General features: G+C 49.4%; 1 protein-coding gene across 3 annotated transcripts in view; it reads left to right on the top strand.

Annotated features, from left to right (window-relative positions):
• The window catches only part of LOC145508786 (high mobility group protein 20A-like), a 32,288-nt gene extending 10,774 nt beyond the window's left edge, over positions 1–21,514 (top strand). For 2 of the 3 annotated variants that reach the window (XR_014055619.1, XR_014055605.1), the window contains exons 4-12: positions 290–413; positions 3,286–3,412; positions 7,137–7,195; positions 10,607–10,715; positions 15,230–15,433; positions 16,435–16,526; positions 17,893–18,022; positions 18,603–18,692; positions 21,304–21,514. Coding sequence is in view for 1 of the 3 variants with exons in the window: in XM_081496247.1 (XP_081352373.1) it covers positions 290–413; positions 3,286–3,412; positions 7,137–7,195; positions 10,607–10,715; positions 15,230–15,433; positions 16,435–16,526; positions 17,893–18,022; positions 21,304–21,308 (850 nt within the window). In the remaining 2 variants the exon portion in view is untranslated. The remainder of the gene's footprint in view (positions 1–289; positions 414–3,285; positions 3,413–7,136; positions 7,196–10,606; positions 10,716–15,229; positions 15,434–16,434; positions 16,527–17,892; positions 18,023–18,602; positions 18,693–21,303) is intronic. The other variant, XM_081496247.1, reaches the window with a different exon arrangement.
• Positions 21,515–22,035: the final 521 nt, after the last annotated feature.

Here is a 22,035-nt window from a genome sequence, read left to right on the forward strand (position 1 = left end):
TCAAGTAGGCTTGAGCGAGTTGCCCACCCAGTCTTCATGCCCCTCCCATGGGAGGTGGAAAAATCCTTCTTAAGTCTTCCATCAGTCTCTGGATAAGCCAGCCATTCAAATATTGCCCCATCTTCAAATAGCCCCCATTTCACTGGTTAGATTGAAAACTATGGGCAAAACTCGTGACTACTGATTTTCATGAAAACCTGAAAGTGGGAGTCGCTGCAGCAGGCCCCAGGGCCTCCCCTCCAGCAGCAGCTCAGCGCTGTTGTGTGTGTGTGTTCCATTCCCGGTGCAGTTACGTGATATTCCTGAACGAACAGAGGAGCCAGCTGAGGGCCCAGCACCCCAATCTGCCTTTCCCGGAAATCACGAAGATGCTGGCCGCTCAGTGGGCTCAGCTGCCACAAGAGAAAAAGCAAGTAAGTCGTCTTCTGCGTGGAATGAACAGAGAACTGGGTCCGGCTGTCTGCAGCCTTGATTAGGGGCTGCTCCCCCCCGGGCCATTTTTTCATACAGGAGCCAGAGGGAACGTTCCAGAAGACAGGCATGAGGTGTCTCCCACTGCACCCCTTAAAAGCAATTACTGGTCTCTGCGGCTTTGGCATCCACTATCTCCCAAACTGTCAGGCAGAATGGTGAATCCATGAAAAATGGTTAAATTGTCCAATAAGTTTAGGAAATTCTGGAGCAGATCAAGGGAAATAGATTTTTTCCCTCTGCGGGGCTTTTTTGGAGCCTTTTGGTATAATCTGATTCACTTAAAATAGTTCAGACGAGGTCCATGCTCTCCTGGAATGAGGTATGGAGGGCAAGATGGAGCACAGCAGGCTAAGGCACGAGAATCTCCGCCACCTCTCGTGAAAGGCTTTCTCAAAGTAATCCACCATGGAACCCCTTATGCACAGAGCTCCTGTTAACCTCCTATGGAAGTATGTTCTGGGGTCACAGAGAAAGCAACACTAAGTTAGAGGATAGAGTCATGCTTTTATCACGGCATTTATGTCCAATGTCAACTTCTGCCACCTCATCCCCCGCTACCTTCCAATCACCCTGATCAAGCCATTCCTGCTTTAGTATCACCTCCTACAAGAAGCCCTCCCAAACTCCTTCTAAGTATGTCTGACCCCAAAGCCTATACTTTTCTCAGAACAGCCTGCTGCCTCCAAAGTGTCATTTCTTTGGGTCAAATACAAAAACTCTGAGATGAACTTCTTTAACCCCTGCACTTCCAACTTTTTTGCCATAGAAAACCTTTGGTTCAAATGAACTATTACAGAGAAATCCTAACTTGAGAGCATGGTATCAATTAATAGCGTCCCTCCCTTTGCTACTCAGAACTGCAACCACTCAGGAAGTAGATCCAGTAGCCAGTCAGACAGTTGGACAAGCCCTGGCCATCCCAGTCAGGGCAGGCCCCTGACTACTCTGGCCAAAAGCAGCTTGGGGTCCTGGCTGTCTGTCTCCATCAGGTCTCAGGGGAGGAGAGAGGAGGGGCTCCACCCGGAGTATCTCTGGTTCTGGCTCCCAATTTACCCTTTGACAAGCCCCTTCTCCCACGTGGAGGGGAGGGTGATCCTGGAGAGGCCAGCAGAATTAAGCTCCCCCCTTACAGAAGGAAACATCAGGAGTGGGGAAGAAATGTTCCCACCACATGCCCCTGCTAACATGCAAAAGAGATCAAAGCAAAACCACCGTGATTAAGTTGTGTGAAGATGGTTAGGGTTAGTCCCCACCTGTCACAGTGGCTTGAGCTGCCAACATTCCAGTCTGAGCAGCTGAGACAAAAATGACAACTGGGTTTGCAATAAGCATGGTGATTACAAAGCACAGGACAGCTCGTACGGGTCAGCAAGAGGCAGAACCTCTGATCTGAGATTTTAGGGAGTCTCTGAACTACTTTCACGATTTCAGAAATCCTTCCCTCTCTCCCTGCCCCAGCTGCTGTGTCTAGAGCTCCTCCAAGTCATAGTTTGAAAAGCCCTGTTCCAGCATTGTCAGCTGTCTCCTTGGTAGAGTCAAGTCCCTGCAGGAATGGGACAGAGGCCGTGCACCACATGGCTGGTGGAAAGAGGCTCCAGAAGCCCAAGGAAAGAGGCCATGCTCAGCTCCATACTTTGTTAGGACCAGTTCACCCTGTGTGTGCTCTCACTTCAGCCGTGCCCAGCTCTTTGCAACCCTACGGACTGTAGCCTGCCAGGCTCCTCTGTGCATGGGATTCCCCAAGCAAGAATATTGGAGTGGGTTGCCATGCCCTCCTTGAGGAGATCTTCCTGACCCAGGGATTGAACCCATATCTCTTATGTCTCCTGCACTGGCAGGTGGGTTCTTTACCACTAGTGCCACGTGGGAAGCTCCCAGTTCAACACATCAGTGCTTTAAAAGTTTTTTGCTTAACATGATCATTTATTTCAAATTACCAGGTACATAAAATAAATAGTCACTGTGAATAATAACTACTTGACAAGCATTCTTAGAGTGAATTTTGGCTACACACACACACACACACACACCAGTCCCTGGGTTACAGCAGCTGGTGCCAGCCTCTGTGGCTGAAGTTAAGTCCAAGTCCCTGCTTTCAAGGAGTTCGTAGTCTAGGGGGTCGGGACCCCCAAAGTGGACACATACAATCCAGAGTGAGGAGTGCCTGGGACAGAGGTTTCTACTAGGGCTGGGGGGTGGTATCCAGGAGGCATCTAATCCAATGTGGGGGTGCCCGAGCCAACCTGGGGGCATCAGAGAAAGATTCTCCAGGAGGTGAATGTTCTGTGATAGATCTTGAAGGATAAGTAAGATTTGGCCAGGGGAGGAAAGCTGAGACAAGTGTTCCAGATGGAGGGAGAACAATAGCAGATGAGGTAGCCTGGGGCTGGATCTGATTCGTCTCTTTATCACCTGTTCTCCACCCAGCACCCTGCACAAAGTTAAGCGCTGATGTCTTAAGCACTGCCATAATTGAATAGAAGTGTAAGGTCCCCCGGTGGGGGTGGGGGCCACTAATGGCGCTACCCTCCTCTGCAGTCATCAGACCACACCTGGCAGTTGTGAAAGCCAGAGAGAGCAGGTTCTAGTTGATTGGAAGGAAGACCTTCCCTATGGTCTGCATCATTTGAAGGATGAGTGAACTTGCTGTAAGGTAGTGAGGTTTCCATCCCTGGAAGTATGCAAGTAGAAGATGAGCAATAGCTTCTTGGTACCATCCTAGAGAGACTGAGGCAAGTTGGACAAGGGGACCCCGCCAGCCCCCTCCAGATGGAGGGGAGTCTCACAGGATCTCTGTGCTCCTTCTTCCAGAGGTATGTTTGTGAGGCAGATGAAGATAAGCAGCGCTACATCCGCGAGCTGCAGGCCTACCAGAACTCTGAGGCTTACCGAGCCTTCCTGCGGAGGCGGGCAGCACACACGGTACAGGCGCTGTGCGGTGAGTGAGCCTGGCCGGGGTGGGCTGCAGCTGCTGTCTCCCAGGCTTGGGGCTATGAGATGTGCTACAGCCGATGGAGGGTTTGGAGAGCTCTCTGCGTTAGTCCCAGCCTCTATCAACATTCACATCTTTATGTATTTGAAATATTAACCCTTTGTGAGATGTACGGTTTGCAGATGTCTTCTCCCATTTCGTAGGTTGCCTTTTCATTTTAGTTTGCAGTGCAGAAGCCTTTTAGTGTGATATAGTCCTACTTGTTTATTTTTTGCTTTTGTCACTGTGTTTTGGTGTGCTATACAAAACACCATTGCCAAGACTGATGTCTAGGAGCTTTCTCCTGATGTTTTCTGCTAGGAGGGTTTTTCAGTTTCAGCTCTTACATTTAAGTCTTTAATCCATTTCAAGTTCATTTTTGTGTGTGGTGTAAGATGTGTCCAATTTCATTCTTTTGCATGTGGTTATCCAGTTTTCCCAACATCATTTATTGAAGAGACTGTCCTTTCCCCATTGTGAATTGGATTTCCTGAGAGTAGATCATAAGTCCCCACTCGGGAGACACAGGTTGGATCCCTGGATCAGGAAGATCCCCCGGAGGAGGAAATGGCAACCCACTCCAGTATTCTTGCCTGGAGAATTCCATGGACAGAGGAGCCTGGTGGGCTACAGTCCATGGTCGCAAAAGAGACTTGACTTAGTGACTAAACAAGATCACAAGTGCTCTCACCATAGTTACAGAAAAGAAGACTATGTAAAATGAGGGATATGTTAATTGACTTGATTGTGGTAAGGGATACTATATCCAGTCATCTGCTTTGAACACTTAAGGATGCACATTTTTTAATTTGTCAATTACACCTTAGCAAAACTGGAGGAGGAGGAGGAGCCACCCCTCTGCACAAAGCAGCTGGCATCATCCCTTTGTGGCTCTTTTTTGTGGGTTTGAGACACCTTGTACCTGATTATGGAGGACCTCTTTGAAGGAGGAAAGGAACCCGCAGTTACAGAACTCAGTTATGCAAAGTGCCCTGGATCACCCAGAGTCCTGTTAAAATGAAGGTTCTGACCCAGCAGGTCTGGGGTCTGCATTTCCAACACACCCCTGATTCAGCCAATGCTGCTGGTGCAGGGGCTCAGCATTGCCCAGCCTGGGTCATGCCTGATGTGCCAGAAGTAAGACACTGCTGCTGCTGCTGCTGCTAAGTCGCTTCAGTCGTGGCCGACTCTGTGCGACCCCATAGATGGAAGCCCACCAGGCTCCCCTGTCTCTGGGATTCTCCAGGCAAGAACACTGGAGTGGGTTGCCATTTCCTTCTCCAATGCATGAAAGTGAAAAGTGAAAGTGAAGTTGCTCAGTCCTGTCCGACTCTCAGCAACCCCATGGACTGCAGCCTACCAGGCTCCTCTGTCCATGGGATTTTCCAGGCAAGAGTACTGGAGTGGGGTGCCATTGCCTTCTCCAAGTAAGACACTGAACATCCCTAAACCAGTGCACGCAAGAAGGTCAACAATGGAGGATAAAGACCTCAAGTCGCCCCTACCCGCCTTGCTGAAGTGTGTCCCATGCGCCCCCTAGAGGCTCCTCATGGGACTGCGCCCTGTTGACTGCTGGCCTCGGCTCAGTGAGCGCCCGCCCCAGCCCACACCTGCACTACTGGCTTTCCCCTCTCCCCTGACCCACTTCCCCTCTCCTCTACCAGCATTTCCTGGGATCACTGTGCAAAAAAAAAAAAAGCACCAAAATCCGTGTAGTGTGCCTCTGGGGGGTGCAGGACTAAGGCAGAGACAGGAACTCCACCCTACTTGTGGCACGTTCCCCACCAAGGGGCACATGACCTAGAGCAGCACTGGACATTCTCACCAGGGCGCATCACTGTCCATCCTAAGGGTTCTTCCTGCATTCCTCATGCTAGGGGCTGACCAGCATCCCAACAGAGCCCGTCAGTTCTCCACTTTGCTGCTTCTCCTTCCCACCTGAGCCTGGAGGAGAACCTTCTCCATAATGGTCAGGTGTGGGCTCAGTGGGCCAAATGCCTGGGGTCAAATCCTGGCCCTGTCACCTTTCACAAATCATTAAAGCATTCAGGGCCTCAGTTTCCTCATATGGAAAGTGGGGCTGTAATAGGACCTCCCTGCATCGGGTCTGGTGCTGATCGAGCAAGTTAAACCATAGGAGCTTGGTAGTCAGTGCCTGGCATATAGTGAGTTCAGCAAATATTCATACTTTGTACCCTTTGTTCTGGGGCACGAGCCCCCCACCATAGCTTCATCCAGAGCAGGGATCTGTGAACTTCTCTAAAGGACTAGATAGTAAATGCTTTACTCTTTATGGGCACTGTGGTCTCTGTTGCAACCACTGAACTCTATGGTTGTAGCAGGAAAGCAGCCATAGACAATATGTTAATGAATGCATGCGACTGTGTGCCAATAAAACTTTATTTACAAAAACAAGCAGAGGGCCAGATTGCTCCACAGACAGTTCCACTCCGGTCCATTGTACTTCTTGGGTTTCCATTTAACATTTGTTTTCAGTGGAGCACCTCCAGATAAAAATAATCCTTTGAAAACTACTGGTCTAGCTTATAATCGGCATTAACAGAGTGGGGTGTCAGATGGTTCCGAGGGAGTTGTGAGGCCTCTGGTCTTCATGTGCAAAGTTAAGCAGATCATGCCCTGAGACCTCTGGCTAAGGGTCCCCAGAGAGCACTTGTCATTCTCTGTTCATGTATTTCTCCCTACAAATGCCATTTGTCAGACTTAGCAGAGAACTCCTCATCTTGTTTAATCCTTCAGCCGTGTTGGTCTCCTACTGCCTTCTTATTTTTGTGGTTATTTGTAGATTGTCATCACATGACAAGTTGCCATGTTACAAGGAAAGGCTACTCCAAGAGAACTCGGTTTTTAAACAAGATGTATTTCTGCCTTATTGAAAACACAGTATAAAAATATAATAATTATAATGAACAATTTTTTAAAAGACCACCTAGATTCTGCCATGCTAATAAAAAATGAATTGTTTATATTTTTCCTTGTTTCTCTCTAATCTTCATTTTGTACCTGGATAGATGTTTATTATAAATTGAAGTCAGAGGTATCTGATGTTTTTTCTTAGTATATAATAAGAGATTTTAAGACCTCTTTTAAAAAATTTTTTTACACATTTTCCCTGAGGTTTTTAATTAATTGATTTTTAATTGAAGGATAATTGCTTTACAATATTGTGTTGATTTCTGCCACATATCAACATGGATCAGCCAGAAATTGAGCAACTGAAGTCAAGCACTGATCCTCCAGCAGAAAACATGGAGACCTCTTAGGATAAGTGTTTTCATCCTCAGAACGCACCTCTGACCCTTGAATTGATTCTCCCCCAACAAGGCTGGGAGAAGGCAATGGCACCCCACTCCAATACTCTTTTGCCTGGAAAATCCCATGGACGGAGGAGCCTGGCAGGCTTCAGTCCATGGGGTCGCTAAGAGTCAGACACGACTGAGCGACTTCACTTTCACTTTTCACTTTCATGCATTGGAGAAGGAAATGGCAACCCACTCCAGTGTTCTTGCTTGGAGAATCCCAGGGATGGGGGAGCCTGGTGGGCTGCCGTCTATGGGGTCGCACAGAGTCGGACACGACTGAAGTGACTTAGCAGCAGTAGCAGCAGCAACAAGGCTGAGGCCTTTTCTGACACAGGTGCTTTGTAAAATGATGCTGTTTGTTTCTCTATCAGGCACAGGTACACCAGGACATGAATTCGAGGGCAAGGGCCTTAAATTCTCAGCAGTTGATGTAAGTACTGGGAGAGTGTGGTTTTAAAATAATCACCCTCATTTGGTGTGGGCCCCTGAGAAATGGTGCCTCCCAAAGGATAGCTGAATTCTAATCCCTGGGGCCTGTGAATGTTACCTTATATAGCAAAAACCGGGGAAGTCATCAAAGTTGTGATGAAGTTAAGGATCTTAAGAGAGGGGCATTATGCAGAAGATAAGATGGTTAGATAGCATCACTGACTCAATGGAAATGAATTTGAGCAAACTCCGGAAGATAGTGAAGGACAGGGAAGCCTGGCGTGCCACAGTGCGTGGGGTCTCAAAGGGTCGGACACGACTTAGCGACTGACAAACAACAATTATGTAGTCATAAGTGTCCTTATAAGAAGGAGATGGAGGGAGATTTGACACCAAAGAGGAGGAGGCCACGTGACCACTGGCAGAGATTGGAGTGATGTGGCCCCAAGCTAAGGAAGGCATCAGCCACCCCAAGAGGCTGGAAGAGGTAGGAACAGTTTCTCCCAGAACCTCCAGAGGGAACTAGGCCCTGCCGACCCCTTAATGTTGGACTAGTCAGGTTGATTTCAGACTGCTGGCCTCTGGAACTGTGAGAGAGTAAACTTAAGGCCCTCATTTGGTGGTACTTGGTTACGGCAGCCCAGGAAACAAAACATCTGGGCACAGGGGTTCATGCATCGTTGGAGCGTGGCTCACACATCAGTCCCTTATCGAGGCCTTTCTTTGCGGGTTCCTTGGACAAGTATGCATGAAGCCCAGCTCAGTGGGAAGTGGGGCACCAGACTCAGGATACAGAAGTGGGTGAAGCACGGCCCCACAGCTCCTGTCCAGGGTGAACTGGCAAGTGTGCAACACGTGACACTAGGATCTGCTGTGATAGAGATGCGTGCACAACAACAGGGACCCCGCCTGAGGCTGTCTGGGCATCTCAGGGCAGGTGATTCTGAGATGATGCTCATGCAGAAATGGGAAATTCCTGGAGAAAATGCTGGCCAGATGGAAATGAAGCAAAGAGGGAGCTCTAGGCTAGGGAACAGAACATGCAGAGGCCTGGGGATGGGAAGCAGCTCAGGGCGTGTGAAGCAGGGTGTGTGAAGGGGGACCGTGAACAGTTCTGGATGCCTGGAGCAGACAGTGTGCTTATAGGGTCAAGGACAGGGTGGTGGGGACCAGGGTTGTCAGATGTCCAAGCTAAGATGTAATTTGTAGGCGCTTCCCCTTTGAGTTTTAAGTAGTGATGAAATAGATATTTCACAAATGAAGAAAAACTGAAAGTAAATCTTAAGGGGCCAGACAGATGTGTTTATGGGGCTTCCCAGGTAGCGCCGTTGTAAAGAACCAGCCTGCCAATGCAGAAGACGCAAGAGATGTGGGTTCCACCCCCGGGTTACGAAGATCCCCTGGAGTAGGAACTGGCAACCCACTCCAGGATCCTTGCCTGGAAAATTCCTTAGACAGGGGAGCCTGGTGGGCTACAGTCCATAGGGTCACAAAGAGTCAGATGTGACTGAGCGACAAAGCACACACACACACAAATGTGTTTATATCGAAACTTTCTGGAAGGCTTCCCAAGAAGCTCTTGGCTACAGTGAGTAGAAATGGGATGTTGGATGCCTTTTACTTTTTACACATCCCTTTTCTATTACTTTCAACATGCATTTATAATAACTTTAAACATTAAGTATAACATTTTTATCATTAGAAGATGATTCGAGACTTAGAGGGCAAAGGACTTCCTGAATTTATGGTCCACCTGGAATGGTCAGCCCCTCTGTGACCCAGGCTGGAGCCACTATGGCAGGAGCCACGTGAGTGGAGTCCCCCCCCCCCCCCGCCGCTGCCAGTAGCCCCTCCCCCTGGGGAGGCCTGCTCTGCGCATCCAACTACCCTCCCACCAGCCCAACCATCCTCTCCCTGGAGCCCGCACAGGCTCCCAGTGCCTGCTGTGACTTGGCCTCCATCTCCCTGCCGGGCTCACGTCTCCACCATTTTCCCCACCCGCCATGGATGAATGCTAGCAGGGACCATGCTGTTCCAGAACCTCATTTTGTTTTCCTTACCCACCCTATGACCTTACTCCAGCACCTAGTAGTCTGAGGCTGGCCTTCCTCATAACATTATGTAGCTCAAAGCTTGATTATGAGAGGATGTTAAGAGCTGACACTTCAGGTCTGTGCTAGGACCCATCTCTTGTCAGATTTCGGCAAGTTTTTATATCTCTGAATTAATACATGTAATCAAATATGTATACCTCTTTTAAAATTAGTTTTCTGTTAAAAATAATACATGTGCCTGGTTTTAAAAATGCAAACAGTGCACAGAGGTTTACAGTACGAGGTGGGTTTCTACTCAGCCAGAGACCCAGTCACTCCCTCACCCGCCTTGTCCCTACATCCTCAGGTGTCCACTATGACCAGTTTCTGGTGCATCTTCCAGAAGTGGCCCATGGATAGGCAAGCACCTACAGGTTGGTGCATATGTGTTTTGATAAAAAGACACATCTTTGTCATTTAGTTATAGAGTTTGTTCAGGATTGCAAAGCAAACTCTTTGAACAGATGAAAAACTCAGAATTGGTCGTGGTCTCAGAAAATACCACTGTCTCACTAATTGATGAACCCAGGGTAGGCAAATTCAAGGAACTGTAGGAAGTGCAGACATGCTCTGTTCACTAATGGCTGATGCAGCAGCAAGGGATATTTCGGGTGGTGCTTATATAAGTATACATGAACAAAGGTGGCACATGGCCAAGCAGTTATATCATGATGCATGTGCACAGTGCTATGGATGATCTCAGGTGCTACATAATCATGCAGAGTCCTTGTTTACAGGATGTAGGGTGAGAGGGAAAGCACATGGGGTGAGAGAGCCTGACCACCACTATCCTGGCTAATTGCTATCCCTCTACAACCACCAATTCTCAAACAGTCCCTGTTGTATCCTCTTTGCCACATTCCTAATATTCTCTCCCACCCAGTGACACAGACCTTGAGATGAATTGAAATTTTCAGCTGTGCTCGGAAAAGTCTCAAACTGGCCAGTGATTTCACAGGTGGAAAAGGGACTAGCTGGACCTGGTTGGACCCACCTGAAGCCCATCTGCTGTTTTAAGCTAATTTTATATTTAAAGAGGGGGCTTCCCTAGTAGCTCAGATGATAAAGAGTCTGCCTGCAATGCAGGAGACCTGGATTCAATGCCTAGGTTGGGAAGATCCATTGGGAAGGGATTAGCAGTCCACTCCAGTATTCTTGCCTGGAGAATCCCATGGACAGAGGAACCTGGCGGGCCACAGTCCATAGGGTCGCAAAGAGTCAGACACAACTGAGCGACTAACACTTTAACACTTATGTTCGGAGAAGGCAGGAATCGCTGTGCCTCCTCCCTGCTCACCAGGAACTATCTCTGTCCACAGGGCGATGAGAACAATGACCTGTACTGTCGGACCTGCAGGCAGTTCTTCAGTTCCCTGCATAACAAGAGGGAGCACCTGCTGGGGAAGCAGCACCTGCAGAACCTCACAGGTAACCAGCTCAGCTGTTGTTGTTGTTTAGTTGCTCAGTCGTATCCGACTCTTTGCCACGCCGTGGACTGTAGCCCGCCAGGCTTCTCTGTCCATGGGATTTCCCAGGCAAGAATACTGGAGTGGGAAGCCATTTCTTTGACCACCTGATGCTAAGAACTGACTCATTGGAAAAGACCCTGATGCTGGGAAAGTTTGAAGGCAGGAGGAGAAGGGGACGACAGAGGATGAGAGGGTTGGATGGCATCACTGACTCAATTAACATGAGTTTTTGTAAGCTCCAAGAGTTGGTGATGGACAGGGAAGCCTGGTGTGCTGCAGTCCATGGGGTCGCAAAGAGTCGGACACTGAGCGACTGAACTGAAGCCATTTCCTTCTCCAGGGGATCTTTCCAACCCAGGGATCAAACCCGCATCTCCTGCACTAGCAGGTGGACTCTTTACCGCTGAGCCACTGGGGAAGCTCAACCAGCTTGATGTGGCGAGGCAAACCTTGACTCCATCTATGCTGGCAGTTCACCAACCCACAGCCCAGAGACCCCTTGTCATTTAAATTTAATTTTAAGGCAGAGTCTATTCAAACACTCTTATTGCTAGGTGGGTGTGTCAGAGGGGAGTGGGTCTTCCAAGGAAGCGCAAATAGACTTGCCTCTTAATTGACAAGGGCCCTCCTGCTCTGGCCCCGCACCTCAGGGGCCTTAGAACCTCCTGGAGCCCCACTGCCTCCTTAATGGCTCCCAGACCTTGCCACCATCCTGTGTGGCCTCTAGGCCTGAGCACAGCATCCTCTCTGCCTGTAGCACTCAGCCTGTCCCTGCAAGGCTCGCCTCCCCGCCTTGACCTTCATCTTGTTTAACTGACCTCTTCCCCAGGAGGCCAGCTCTGGCCATGCTGCACACCTCCTGCCCTTCCCTGGGCCCCTCTCCAGCTTTCTCTCTCTCCCTGATTCCATCATCTCCTATCGGCCTCTTTCATTTGTCCATCTTTGTTATTGTTTGCTATCTCCCACCAGCATACAAGCCCTTCATGTTTGAGGATTTATTGCCCATTTTAGTCACTTCATTATCCCCTGGATCTAGAGCCATGCCTGACACTCATAGTCAGTACTCAATGTGTATTTGTAAAGTAAATGCATGAATGAATGAACATGTTCAACAAATAACTCCTGGGTACTTATTCCTTCCTGGCACTGAGCCAGGTGCTAGGGACACAGAAAGAATAAGGCAGAGCTCTGTCCCAAAGAAACTGAAGTATATGGATTATTACAACACCTTTCCATTAAAACCTCTTGCACTGAAATGAAAGGAGACTCACAGAACAAAAAGAGAGACCCTACAATGATTGGAACTATGTAAAGTCAGAGGTATGCTGTGGGACTAGGGCAGATCCTCAAAGAATGAAAACCATCGTGTCAGGTGCAAAACTAAAAGGTGACATTTTTCCCCACCTATTCTTTAATGTTGTTAAAACAGAAATAGATCTGACTTAAGCCTCTTTTCTGCACCCTGCTTGCTGAGTGGCCTGGGGCCAATTACTTAAATTCTCTCTGCTTCCTCTACCACATCAGTAACATAAGGATGAACTGCTCGCCTCACAGGGGATGGACATCAGAGCCTCGTGCCTGCTTGGTGCAGCTGAGATGCCACCTCCCTTAAGAAGGTTGTTCCTGGTCCCAAACTTGCGGGGAGGGGGTGCTCCTGAGACTCCAGCATGTACCCTTTGGTTAGAAATTATCTTCCTCTTCTACTGTTACCATCACCCTGTAACACATGTGTGCACATGCATGCAGAGACACAAGACACACACACAGACATGCCAACACACACAGACATACCCATATAGACACACACACACGTCTACTGTCCTGGAAGGAAGGAGCCATGCGGTTTAGGACATATCTCTTGCTCATAGTAGATTCTCAATAGACATTTCATGAAGGAATGCACAGATCTACAGGAGGCTGACCTTCGTCTGGGGTTTGTAAGGCAATAAACTGTCTTCAGTAATGTCTTGTTGAAGATGAATAATGGCAGTGAAGGTGAAAATGCATCTCATTACTTGCAAGTGAGTGTAACGCGTGAGCTCAGATACCTAGAGTTATACCGTGTAAATTACCCGCTGGAGAGGATTACGGCTCGTTTCAAAATCTATAAAATCATGTGCTGGGAGACGTGAGGCTGTAGATACACGTGGCTCTGACTCCATGTAACTCTCTGAGGACCTCTAAAGTTATTTAAAGGGAAATAGACATGGGCACACCTTGCTTAGTGTTCCTTCTAAACAGCCTACAAGTTTTATGTTAATGGTCAAGCTCTTGAGAGCGTTTCCACGTCTACCTTTACTGCTGTGATATTGCTGGAAAGCAGGCCTTGGGCAGCCACACTGTCTGAGTCTCTGGGTCTCTGAGTCTCAGCGCTGATGGGAGGGGGCATTAGCCATGCGTCCCTCTGGAGGTGGATCTCACATGGTTCACGGTGCCCTTCGAGGTGAGTGTGAGCCCAGGGATCGCCTGCTCCAGCCCTAGAAGAAGCTGTCTCCTCCCCAGCTCCCTGTTTTCTCTCACCAAAACCAGGGCATGGCACAGATGGGAAGCCAGGGCCCAGAGCTCATTGTTTTAACCGTGTTACTGGGATCTAATTCACACACCATAAAACGCACCCACTGAGAGTGGTTTTCCGTATATTCCCAGGTATGTGCAACCACTACTGCAGTTAAGTTTAGAACATTTCCATCAGCCCAGACAGCGCCGTACCCGTGAGCAGTCACGCTCCATTTCTGGGCAACCACTAGGGTGCCTTCTGTCTCCACAGGGGGCTTTGGGGGTTTAATACTTGGTGTCTCCTTTCTGTGATGACAGTAGGCATCCCTGCCTTTGTGATATCTTAGGTGAGCAGAGCCCTGTCACCACGAATGACCTGAGTTTGCATCCCTCCTCTGCCACTTACTGCCTTTATCACCTTGGTTGAATTTTCTACCCACTGCCTTCTCTTTTTCAAGTGCAAAATTAGGGATAATGATAATAATACTGACCTCACGGGGCTGCTGTAAGGAAACAAGATAATTCTGTGATGCTCAGCACACTCTGGGGTCTACTATTATTATTATGAGCATGGGGGCTGTAGCGGATAAGCAGACCAGTTCCCTACCCCACTTACCTTCCAGGAATCTCCCACTGCTAATGGTCCCCATAGCCCTGTATTCTGCAGGTTCTTTGTCTCTCCCCTCAAGCTGCCCTTCTCCAGGAATGGCTTTCCCACCTCTGTGCACCTGGTCTCCCTCTTGTTCATCCTCCAAAATCCTAACAAAAAGGTGAATAATAGCAAGTTTTGGAGAAGATGGGGAGGAATCATAGCCCTGATTCACTGCTGGTGGGAATGTCAAGTGGGACAGCCACTTAGGAAAGCAGTTCTGACAGTTTCTCAAAAGGTTAAGCATAAAGTTACTATTGTGTTGGCCAAAAAGTTTGTCCATAAGATGTTACTGAAAAACCTGAATGAACTTTTGGCCCACCCCATATAGGAGCCAGCAATTCCAATCCTAGATATGTACCTAAGAGAACTGAAAATGTATGTTCACACAACACTATGAATGTGCATAACAACATTATTCATAGTAGTCCCAAGATGGAAACAACCCAAACATCCATCAACTGATGAAGAAATAAACAAAATGTGATCTATCCATGCAGTGGAATATTATTCAGCCATGAAAAGGGGTTAGGTACTGATATGTGCTATAATGTAGATGAACCTTGAAAACATGGTAAGTTAAAAATTCAGTCACAAAGGACCACATGTTGTAGGATTTCCTGTATATGAATCGTCCAGAATAGGGAAATTTGCAGAGACAGAGAGCAGATAAGTGGCTGCCTAGCGTTGGGGCTTCCCAGGTGATGCTAGTGGTCGCCTTCCAATGCAGCAGATGTAAGAGATGCGGATTCAATCTCTGGGTTGGAAAGATCCCCTAGAAGAAGGCATGGCAACCCATTCCAGTATTCTTGCCTGGAGAATCCCATGGACAGAGGAGCCTGGCAGGCTACAGTCCATGGGGTTGCAGAGTCAGTCATGACTGAAGCAACTTAGCATGTATGCACAGGGTTGGGGGAGTGGAGAGGGATGTGAGGTAATGGCCAAAGGGACCAGGATTTTCTTGGGGAGGGTGATGAATATATTCTAAAAATGATTGTTGTGGTGATTGCACATGTCAGAATATACTAAAAACCATTGAATTATACCCTTTTAATGGGTAAATTGTATGGTATGTGAATTAGATCTCAAAATTGGAAAAAAGATACTGATCTCAGTCAAGGATCCCCTCTTCCAGGAAGCCTCCCCTGCTGGCCTCCACTCAGCACCAGTCCCAGTGCATTCTTCTTTTACATCTGGGGACCTGGCACAGGGAGGGGAGCTCAGGACGGATGGGCTTGGCCACATCTGGAGAGAGGGCCAGGTCCAGAAGAGCCGCTCATCTTGTGCTCAGGGACTGACCTTTGACATGGGGTTTCTTTGTATTTTAGGGGAATTTGAAAAAGACTCTGCTGAGTGCTTAAAGCATCTGGAGCTTCTGGAGGGAGAGGAAGGTCAGAGTTCGAACAAAGGAGACTCAGAGGAGGAAGTCGAGTATCCTGACCCACTTCTGCTTGGAGGCTGGATTCCAGAGAAGGGTTTTGCTACATTTGACTTGTGTTTCTTGCAAGAGTTCATTTTTAAGCTTCTGCAAAGTGAGTAGTCAAGTTCTACCACTTGCTAGTAACTTTGGTAACTGAGGGTTTTATAATCATGGGAAGAATAACCTACCTAATAGGTTATATTATGATATTAAGTAGGAAAAATGAAAGGTTGGTATTAACATTAGGAGAATAACAATAAATCATCAGAGGGCTTCCGATGAGCCAGGTACAGGTCTAAGAAGTTTATAATAACTACCTTTTAATTGTCATAAAGGAACGGTGAGGTCGGTTATAGTATCACCTCCTTTTAAAGATGAGAAAGGTGCAGCTCAGAGAGGTTAAGTAACTTGACCATGATTGCACAGATAGTGAGCTGAGATTTAAATCCAAGTCCTTGGGTTCCAAGACCCATGTTCTTCATAACTTCTTTATGATCTCAACTATATAAAACTATGCATGTGTGAATCCATGCAAATGTTAACAGTGGTTATCTCTGGCAGGCAAGAGGAGGGTGTTTTTCTTTATTCCTTTTTATATTTGCCACATTTCCCCCAATGGATAGATGTCCTTTCTATTATCAAAGGACAAAATTAACTATTTAAGAGAGTTTTGAGGTCAACTGCACATATCAGGGTCCCACATGTTGCCTATGTGGAGTGAAAGTCGCTCAGTCATGTCTGACTCTGCGACCCCACGGACTATACAGTCCATGTAATTCTCCAGGCCAGAATACTGGAGTGAGTAGTCTTTCCCTTCTCCAGGGGATCTTCCCAACCTAGGGATCGAACCCAGGTCTCTGCATTGCAGGCAGATTCTTTATTACCTGAGCCACAAGGGAAGCCCAAGAACACCGGAGTGGGTAGCCTCTCCCTTCTCCAGGGGATCGTCCCAACCCAGGAATCCAACCGGGGTCTCCCGCATTGCAGGTGAATTCTTTACCAGCTGAGCTATCAGGGAACCCTATGCCTATGTGAGGTGTGGTTCAAAGAGAAGGGGAGGTTTTGGATGGAAAGGAACAGATAAAGATGGCCTTCTCTCCATCTTCCACCCAGTCAAAGAATCTGAGCTCAGAGAGCTGAGGAAGACTCTAGAAAGAGCACAAGCAGAGCAGGAGGCCCTGCAGAGGCAGCTGCTGGAGTTCCAGGTGAGGCTCTCCAGAGGGAAGCAGCCAGTCCCCATCTCTGTAGCCCGCTGCTCAGCTCAGGGCCCGGCCTGGTGGGTCAGGAAGCTGGAGAGGAAGACCACGGGGTCTGAATTAAAATAACACATCGCAAGCTGCAGTGCCGCTTCCCTCCACACAATTCCTGCTAGAGCACACTTGTTGCATTTTCTTGTAAAACGCAGTGTGTCTGTCTGTAAAATACAGAGTGTTTCCGAGGTACAGAAATCGTACCATGGGCCTCCTTGTGCTGCCTGCTGGCTTCACTCAAGGCTCCGTGGTCATCCCTGCTGCCCCGTGGCATTTGCCCTGCTATTTCTGCATGTTCCTGGCCCGCTACCCATGTTGGGGCCCCTGGTTTGCCACACTCCTTTGAGTGTAGTTTATTAAAGAACAGTGAGTGTTTAAAACAAACAAAAAAATAAAATAAAAGGAAACACCCCAGTTATTGTGCAATGGCCCACGTGACACAGGTCCCTGGATGTCAGCCCAGCCAGGGCCCCTTGCTCAGCAGCCTGGCCGGTGGGGAGGATATGAACCGTGGGGCTGGGAGGGGGTGTCCCTTACGGTCCGGGACCTTCTTAGCAGAGTGGCTCACTGAGCTCCCAGCCCACATCTTAGAGGAGGACAACCACGTCTACCTCGCCAGGGATGTTGGGAGGGGCCGAGGGCCTGGCACACAGTCACCCTTTATCTGCAAATCCTGCCCTCGCCCTGGGGCTGCCCCATCGCAGGGCATCCTGGCTGGGGGCCCTGCAGATGGGAGCCCGAGACTCCCTGATTTCCTGACTCAGAAATCAGGCCCAGCTGTGGATCTGGGCTCCTCTCCCTGGCTGTGGGGCTGGGGCAGGTCCCTGACCCTCAGCGAGCTCACTCCCCAGGCCTATTTATATAATAGGAGGCAGGGACATGACCTGGGCAGGAGGGCAGGTGAGATACTGAGAGATATAAAGAGTCCAGCACCAAGTAGTATTTTTAACAAGGGAGGGGGTGTGGTGCTCTGTCAGTGGGACAGCTGTTTTATTCCTTGGACTCAGAGAGGGGAGATTGACTATGTTCATGGCTTCTGTGTGTGCCCTACAAGAGCAGCTGCAAGACCCTTTTTGTTTAATTGTTTGCTTATTTGATTACTTATTTTCACTTGGTGCCTATTTATTTACATGTGCACTTATTTCCTTATAATTATTACTTATTTATTGGTTCATTTATTTACTTTCTGACTTAGATACATAGTTACATATTTATTTATTCACTTGCTTATTTACTCATTCATTGAGCTATACATTCATTTGTTCATTCCGTTGGAAAGTTTTGGAGCTAGCCATATGAACACCTTGGGTGTTCCTTTCAGAACCGACAGCAGTGGCTGGAGGTGGAGCTGGCTGGCCTGAAGACCTATGGGGTCGTCCTGGAGAAGGAGTTTGAGAACCTGAACACAGTCATCATGCTGTCTCACTTCGGCCTGCGAGTAATGGACACGGGTGAGCCCACCATCTAGGGCAGTCCCTCTCCCCACTCCTCTGGACTCACACATGCTTCCTCCAGGTCCTCACTGGTCCGTGAAACTGAGGCCCAGAAATTCCTGTCCATTCACTTAGTCGTGCCTGCATCCCTCACTTCTTCACTTAGCCTACTTCTTGCACGGCCAGTGCATCCAAGCTTGGTGCTGGGTGCGAGGTATGTGGAGATGCATGGTGATACTGTCATCCTAAATCCAGCACCCACTGGGTGTCAGCCCCTGATCTGGGTGCTTCCAGGAGTTGAAGATATGGAGAAGCCCCCGGCCTCAAGCTCTAATTGCCTGGACAGACCCTCAGTCACTAGACTGTTGGGGTGCAATGTGTCCCAGAGGAGAGCTGCCCCCCATGGGCAAGATGCCGTGGGCACTCAGGTGCGAGGCAGTTTCCTATCTGTCGGAGGTGGGCTTCTAGAAGGACTTGACAGAGGAAGGACCCAAGAGGACAGTCCCAAATTCCTGAGGCAAAGAAGGACCCAGAGGTCCACCTGGCTGGGAGAGGTGAGGGAGGGCAGAGGGCATGTTCATGGCTGTGTCTCATGCAGGCCTGGTGCCAACTCCCTTCTCTGAAGAAATGTCATGAGTACCACTTCACTGTAAATATCTAAACATGGCTGTTTGGAGGAGCATAAAATGTGAGCATTCCTCTTCACTCCCCGCACCCCTGCCCAGTCCCTTCCCTAGAAGTTTTCACTGTTCACATCTTGCCGTTTTCTGTTTATGAATGAGGTGCTGGTGAGTGAATGTGTCCTAAGTCACTTCAGTCATGTCCAGCTCTGCAACCCCGTGGACTGTAGCCCGCCAGGCTCCTCTGTCCATGGGGGTCTCCAGGCAAGAACACTGGAGTGGGTTGCCATGCCCTCCTCCAGGAGATCTTCCGGACCCAGGGATTGAACCAGCATCTCTTATGTCTCCTGAATTGGCAGGCAGGTTCTTTACCACTAGCGCTACCTGGGAAGCCCGAAGTGGTGGTAAAAGTCATTAACAAGGGGGAACGTCTTAGGACATGACTACCATGTTGCTGTATTGAGGCAAGGGGAAGGGGGCAGGTCCTAGGCAGTTAGGGGCCCTAGGACAGTGGCTGTGTACCAATCAGTCTGGCAGATTTCAATGCTTTCAGACCTGGTACCGCCTGACTGGTGCATTACTGGCTAACCACCAGCATGGTGCAGGCAAGAAACAGCTGGACTTGTTTGACAGCTTATCTGTATCCTACAAATGGGACGGCACCCCGGTCCCCTGCTAATTCACGCTGAGGTGGGGGATCCCTGGGGTTTCACCATCACGGTGAAGCAGTGACTCCGGAAGACACCGCATCAGGTACAAGGTGTAGCATCCCTGCTCTATAAATAGCTAAGCCTTGAGGCCAAGGGTTCTGGCAATGAGAGGGATGGAGCAGGTCCTGCTGCTTCAGGAGCTTGGCAGCCCCTCCCCTTCTTCCTTCCAGTTCTCCTCTCCTCCCCATCCTTGCTTGAGAGCATTTGCCCCGGCCTGCGGAGTCAGACAGGACTGAGCGACTGAACAACAACAACGAAGTATCAAAATTCACATGGAATCAGGCCCGGGCAAATGCTCTCAAACAAGGATGGGGAGGAGAGGGGGAGGGAAGGAAGAAGAGAAGGTGCACAGCCACTGTCCAAGGGCCGCTCACTGCCTAGGACCTGCCCCACTCTCCTCGCCCCAATCCAGCAACCTGGCAGCCATGTCCCAAGAATCAATTATATAAGTGAGATTTAGGGAGAGGTGCCAGGGGTGGGTGCTCCAGCCGGTACCCAGTGTGGTGTGTTCTGGAGTCACAGGTTCACCATGATGGTGAAACCCCACTTCAGTGTGGACTAGCAGGGGACTGGGGTGCCATCCCATTCGTAGGAAACAGACAAACTGTCAGTGAACAAGTCCATCTGTTTCTCGCCGGCACCGTGCTGGTGGTTAGCCAGTAATGCACCAGTCAGGCGGTACCAGGTCTGAAAGTATTGAAATCTGCCAGACTGATTGGTACACAGCCACTGTCCAAGGGTCCCTAACTGCCTAGGACCTGCCCCACTCTCCTCGCCCCAGTCCAGCAACCTGGCAGCCTTGTCCCAAGAATCAATTAGACAAGTGAGATTTAGGGAGGGAGAGGGGCCAGGTGGCGAGCGCTCCTAAGGGAGAAGAGTTACCCAGGCTCGGGTTCCTGTTGGCTGCAGGAAGCAGGTGGGAGGCGTGCTCTCCAGTCTTGATAAGCTCATGGGCCCCTACTCTTTCTCCCTCCCTGTGGCCTCTTCCTTACCTTGTGAGTCAGATCCTTTTACTGCAGTCATGACACCGGCAACTCTGGGGAACAGACGAAAGATGCTGTGGGGTTTGGTTAATGTCCAGGTGTGTTCACGTGGGTGTCCTTCCCAAGGAAGGCATGATGGCAGGCATGGCATGTGGTGCCTGGGTAATGTGTATACAGGATACAGTATAGTGTGAAAGAAGGTCAGCTCTCAGAAAGCGTTTCTTGATCATTGGCTCCAAATTTGTCAGTGCGCCTGGCGTCAGATAATGTCCAGGAAGCAGTTTTGCAGGTTCAGCTGCTTCTCTGCTCCTGCAGTTGGGTGCTCTCTACTTCCTGAAGTGCCCCTCAGCCCACTCGGGTCACTCCAACCTGAGATGTCCTTTGAGCCCAGGGCTCAGTGCTGAGAAGCCAGAAATTCAAGGGACTTTATTCAAGCCAGAAATTCAAGGAATTTCTTTATGACCTCATGAAACTCTGGGTCTCAGAGGGTGACATTGGGAAGTAAATCAATGCTCACGGTGTGACCTGCTTCCCAGGCGGCACAGTGGGAAAGAATCCGCCTGCCAGTACAGGGGACGTGGGGGATAGGGGTTCGACCCCTGGGTCAAGATGGTCCCCTGGAGAAGGAAATGGCAACCCCCTCCAGTGGATTCTTGCTCGGAAAATTCCATGGACAGAGGAGCCTGGAGGGCTAAGTCCATGGGTTCACAAAGAGTCGGATGTGACTAAGCACGCACGCACCGTGATGTGACTCAGCCATCCTATCTGAACCTGAGCTGTGTGCACGAGGTACCAAGCAGGCCTTCCTCTCAGGGTGCCCCCCTCCAGGACCCTGTCCCACTTCTCTGTCTAGAACACAGTTGTCTCTCCAGGAGCATCTGGGATAAGCAGAGCAGATGTGGATTGGGCTCCATCTGAAGTGGCCCTTGGGCTCCACAACTTTTTCCTAGTACTAAACTGTCTTCTCTCCCTTCCCAACTCTGCAGCATAAGGCAGTGCCCACCTTTCACCAGTGGGGACCCCAGGATGCATCCCAGGCACACCGAGGTGGGCTTCCAAAGAGCCATCTCCCTCGGTGGAAGAAGAGAGGAGGATCCTGGGGCCGTGAGGTTGGGACAGCAAGGATGAGTCAGGAGAGCCATCTACTCTACTGACCCAGGAGAAAATAAATCATGCGTGTGTGTGTGTGTGTTTGCACAACAGACTCAGTCTATCTTTTGTCTCAGGCTTGGCAGTGTCTGCCCTGTAAGTATTGCTCCCAGGAACTGTAAGTTGAGCAGCTTTGATCTGGGAAGATGTTGGTGGAGCGTGTCTGCCTCTGCAAGCACAGAGAGAGAGTACTGCACACACCTGCTCTCAGAGCCCTCGTGCCCAGCATCCCTGAGCCTATACCCGCCCCTCCCTCTCATGGTCAGTCTCCGTGGTACAGGTACACTTTGGTTTCCTCTACTGAATTATAAGGACACTAGCACTGCCCATCAACCACAAGGGGTGGAGTGAAGCTGAAGTAACACAGCCAGGCCCCAGAAGCTGACCTGCAGGCAAGCATGTTGTTTGGGAGGTAACCCCAGTTAGAGGAGTGGGGAAGTGAAACAGGGAGGAGAGGACAGACATGAGAGGGCACATTGTCCAAGCAAGATCCTGTGGCTGAGCCCCTGGGGAAATTCTGGGAGCCAGGGTGGGACACGCACCTGAGAGCACCCCACTCAGTGGCCGGG

The sequence above is a fragment of the Giraffa tippelskirchi genome, chromosome 1, assembly GCF_054371585.1.
Source record: "Giraffa tippelskirchi isolate mGirTip1 chromosome 1, T2T-mGirTip1v1.2.pri, whole genome shotgun sequence".
In the NCBI taxonomy this organism is placed as follows: domain Eukaryota; kingdom Metazoa; phylum Chordata; class Mammalia; order Artiodactyla; family Giraffidae; genus Giraffa; species Giraffa tippelskirchi.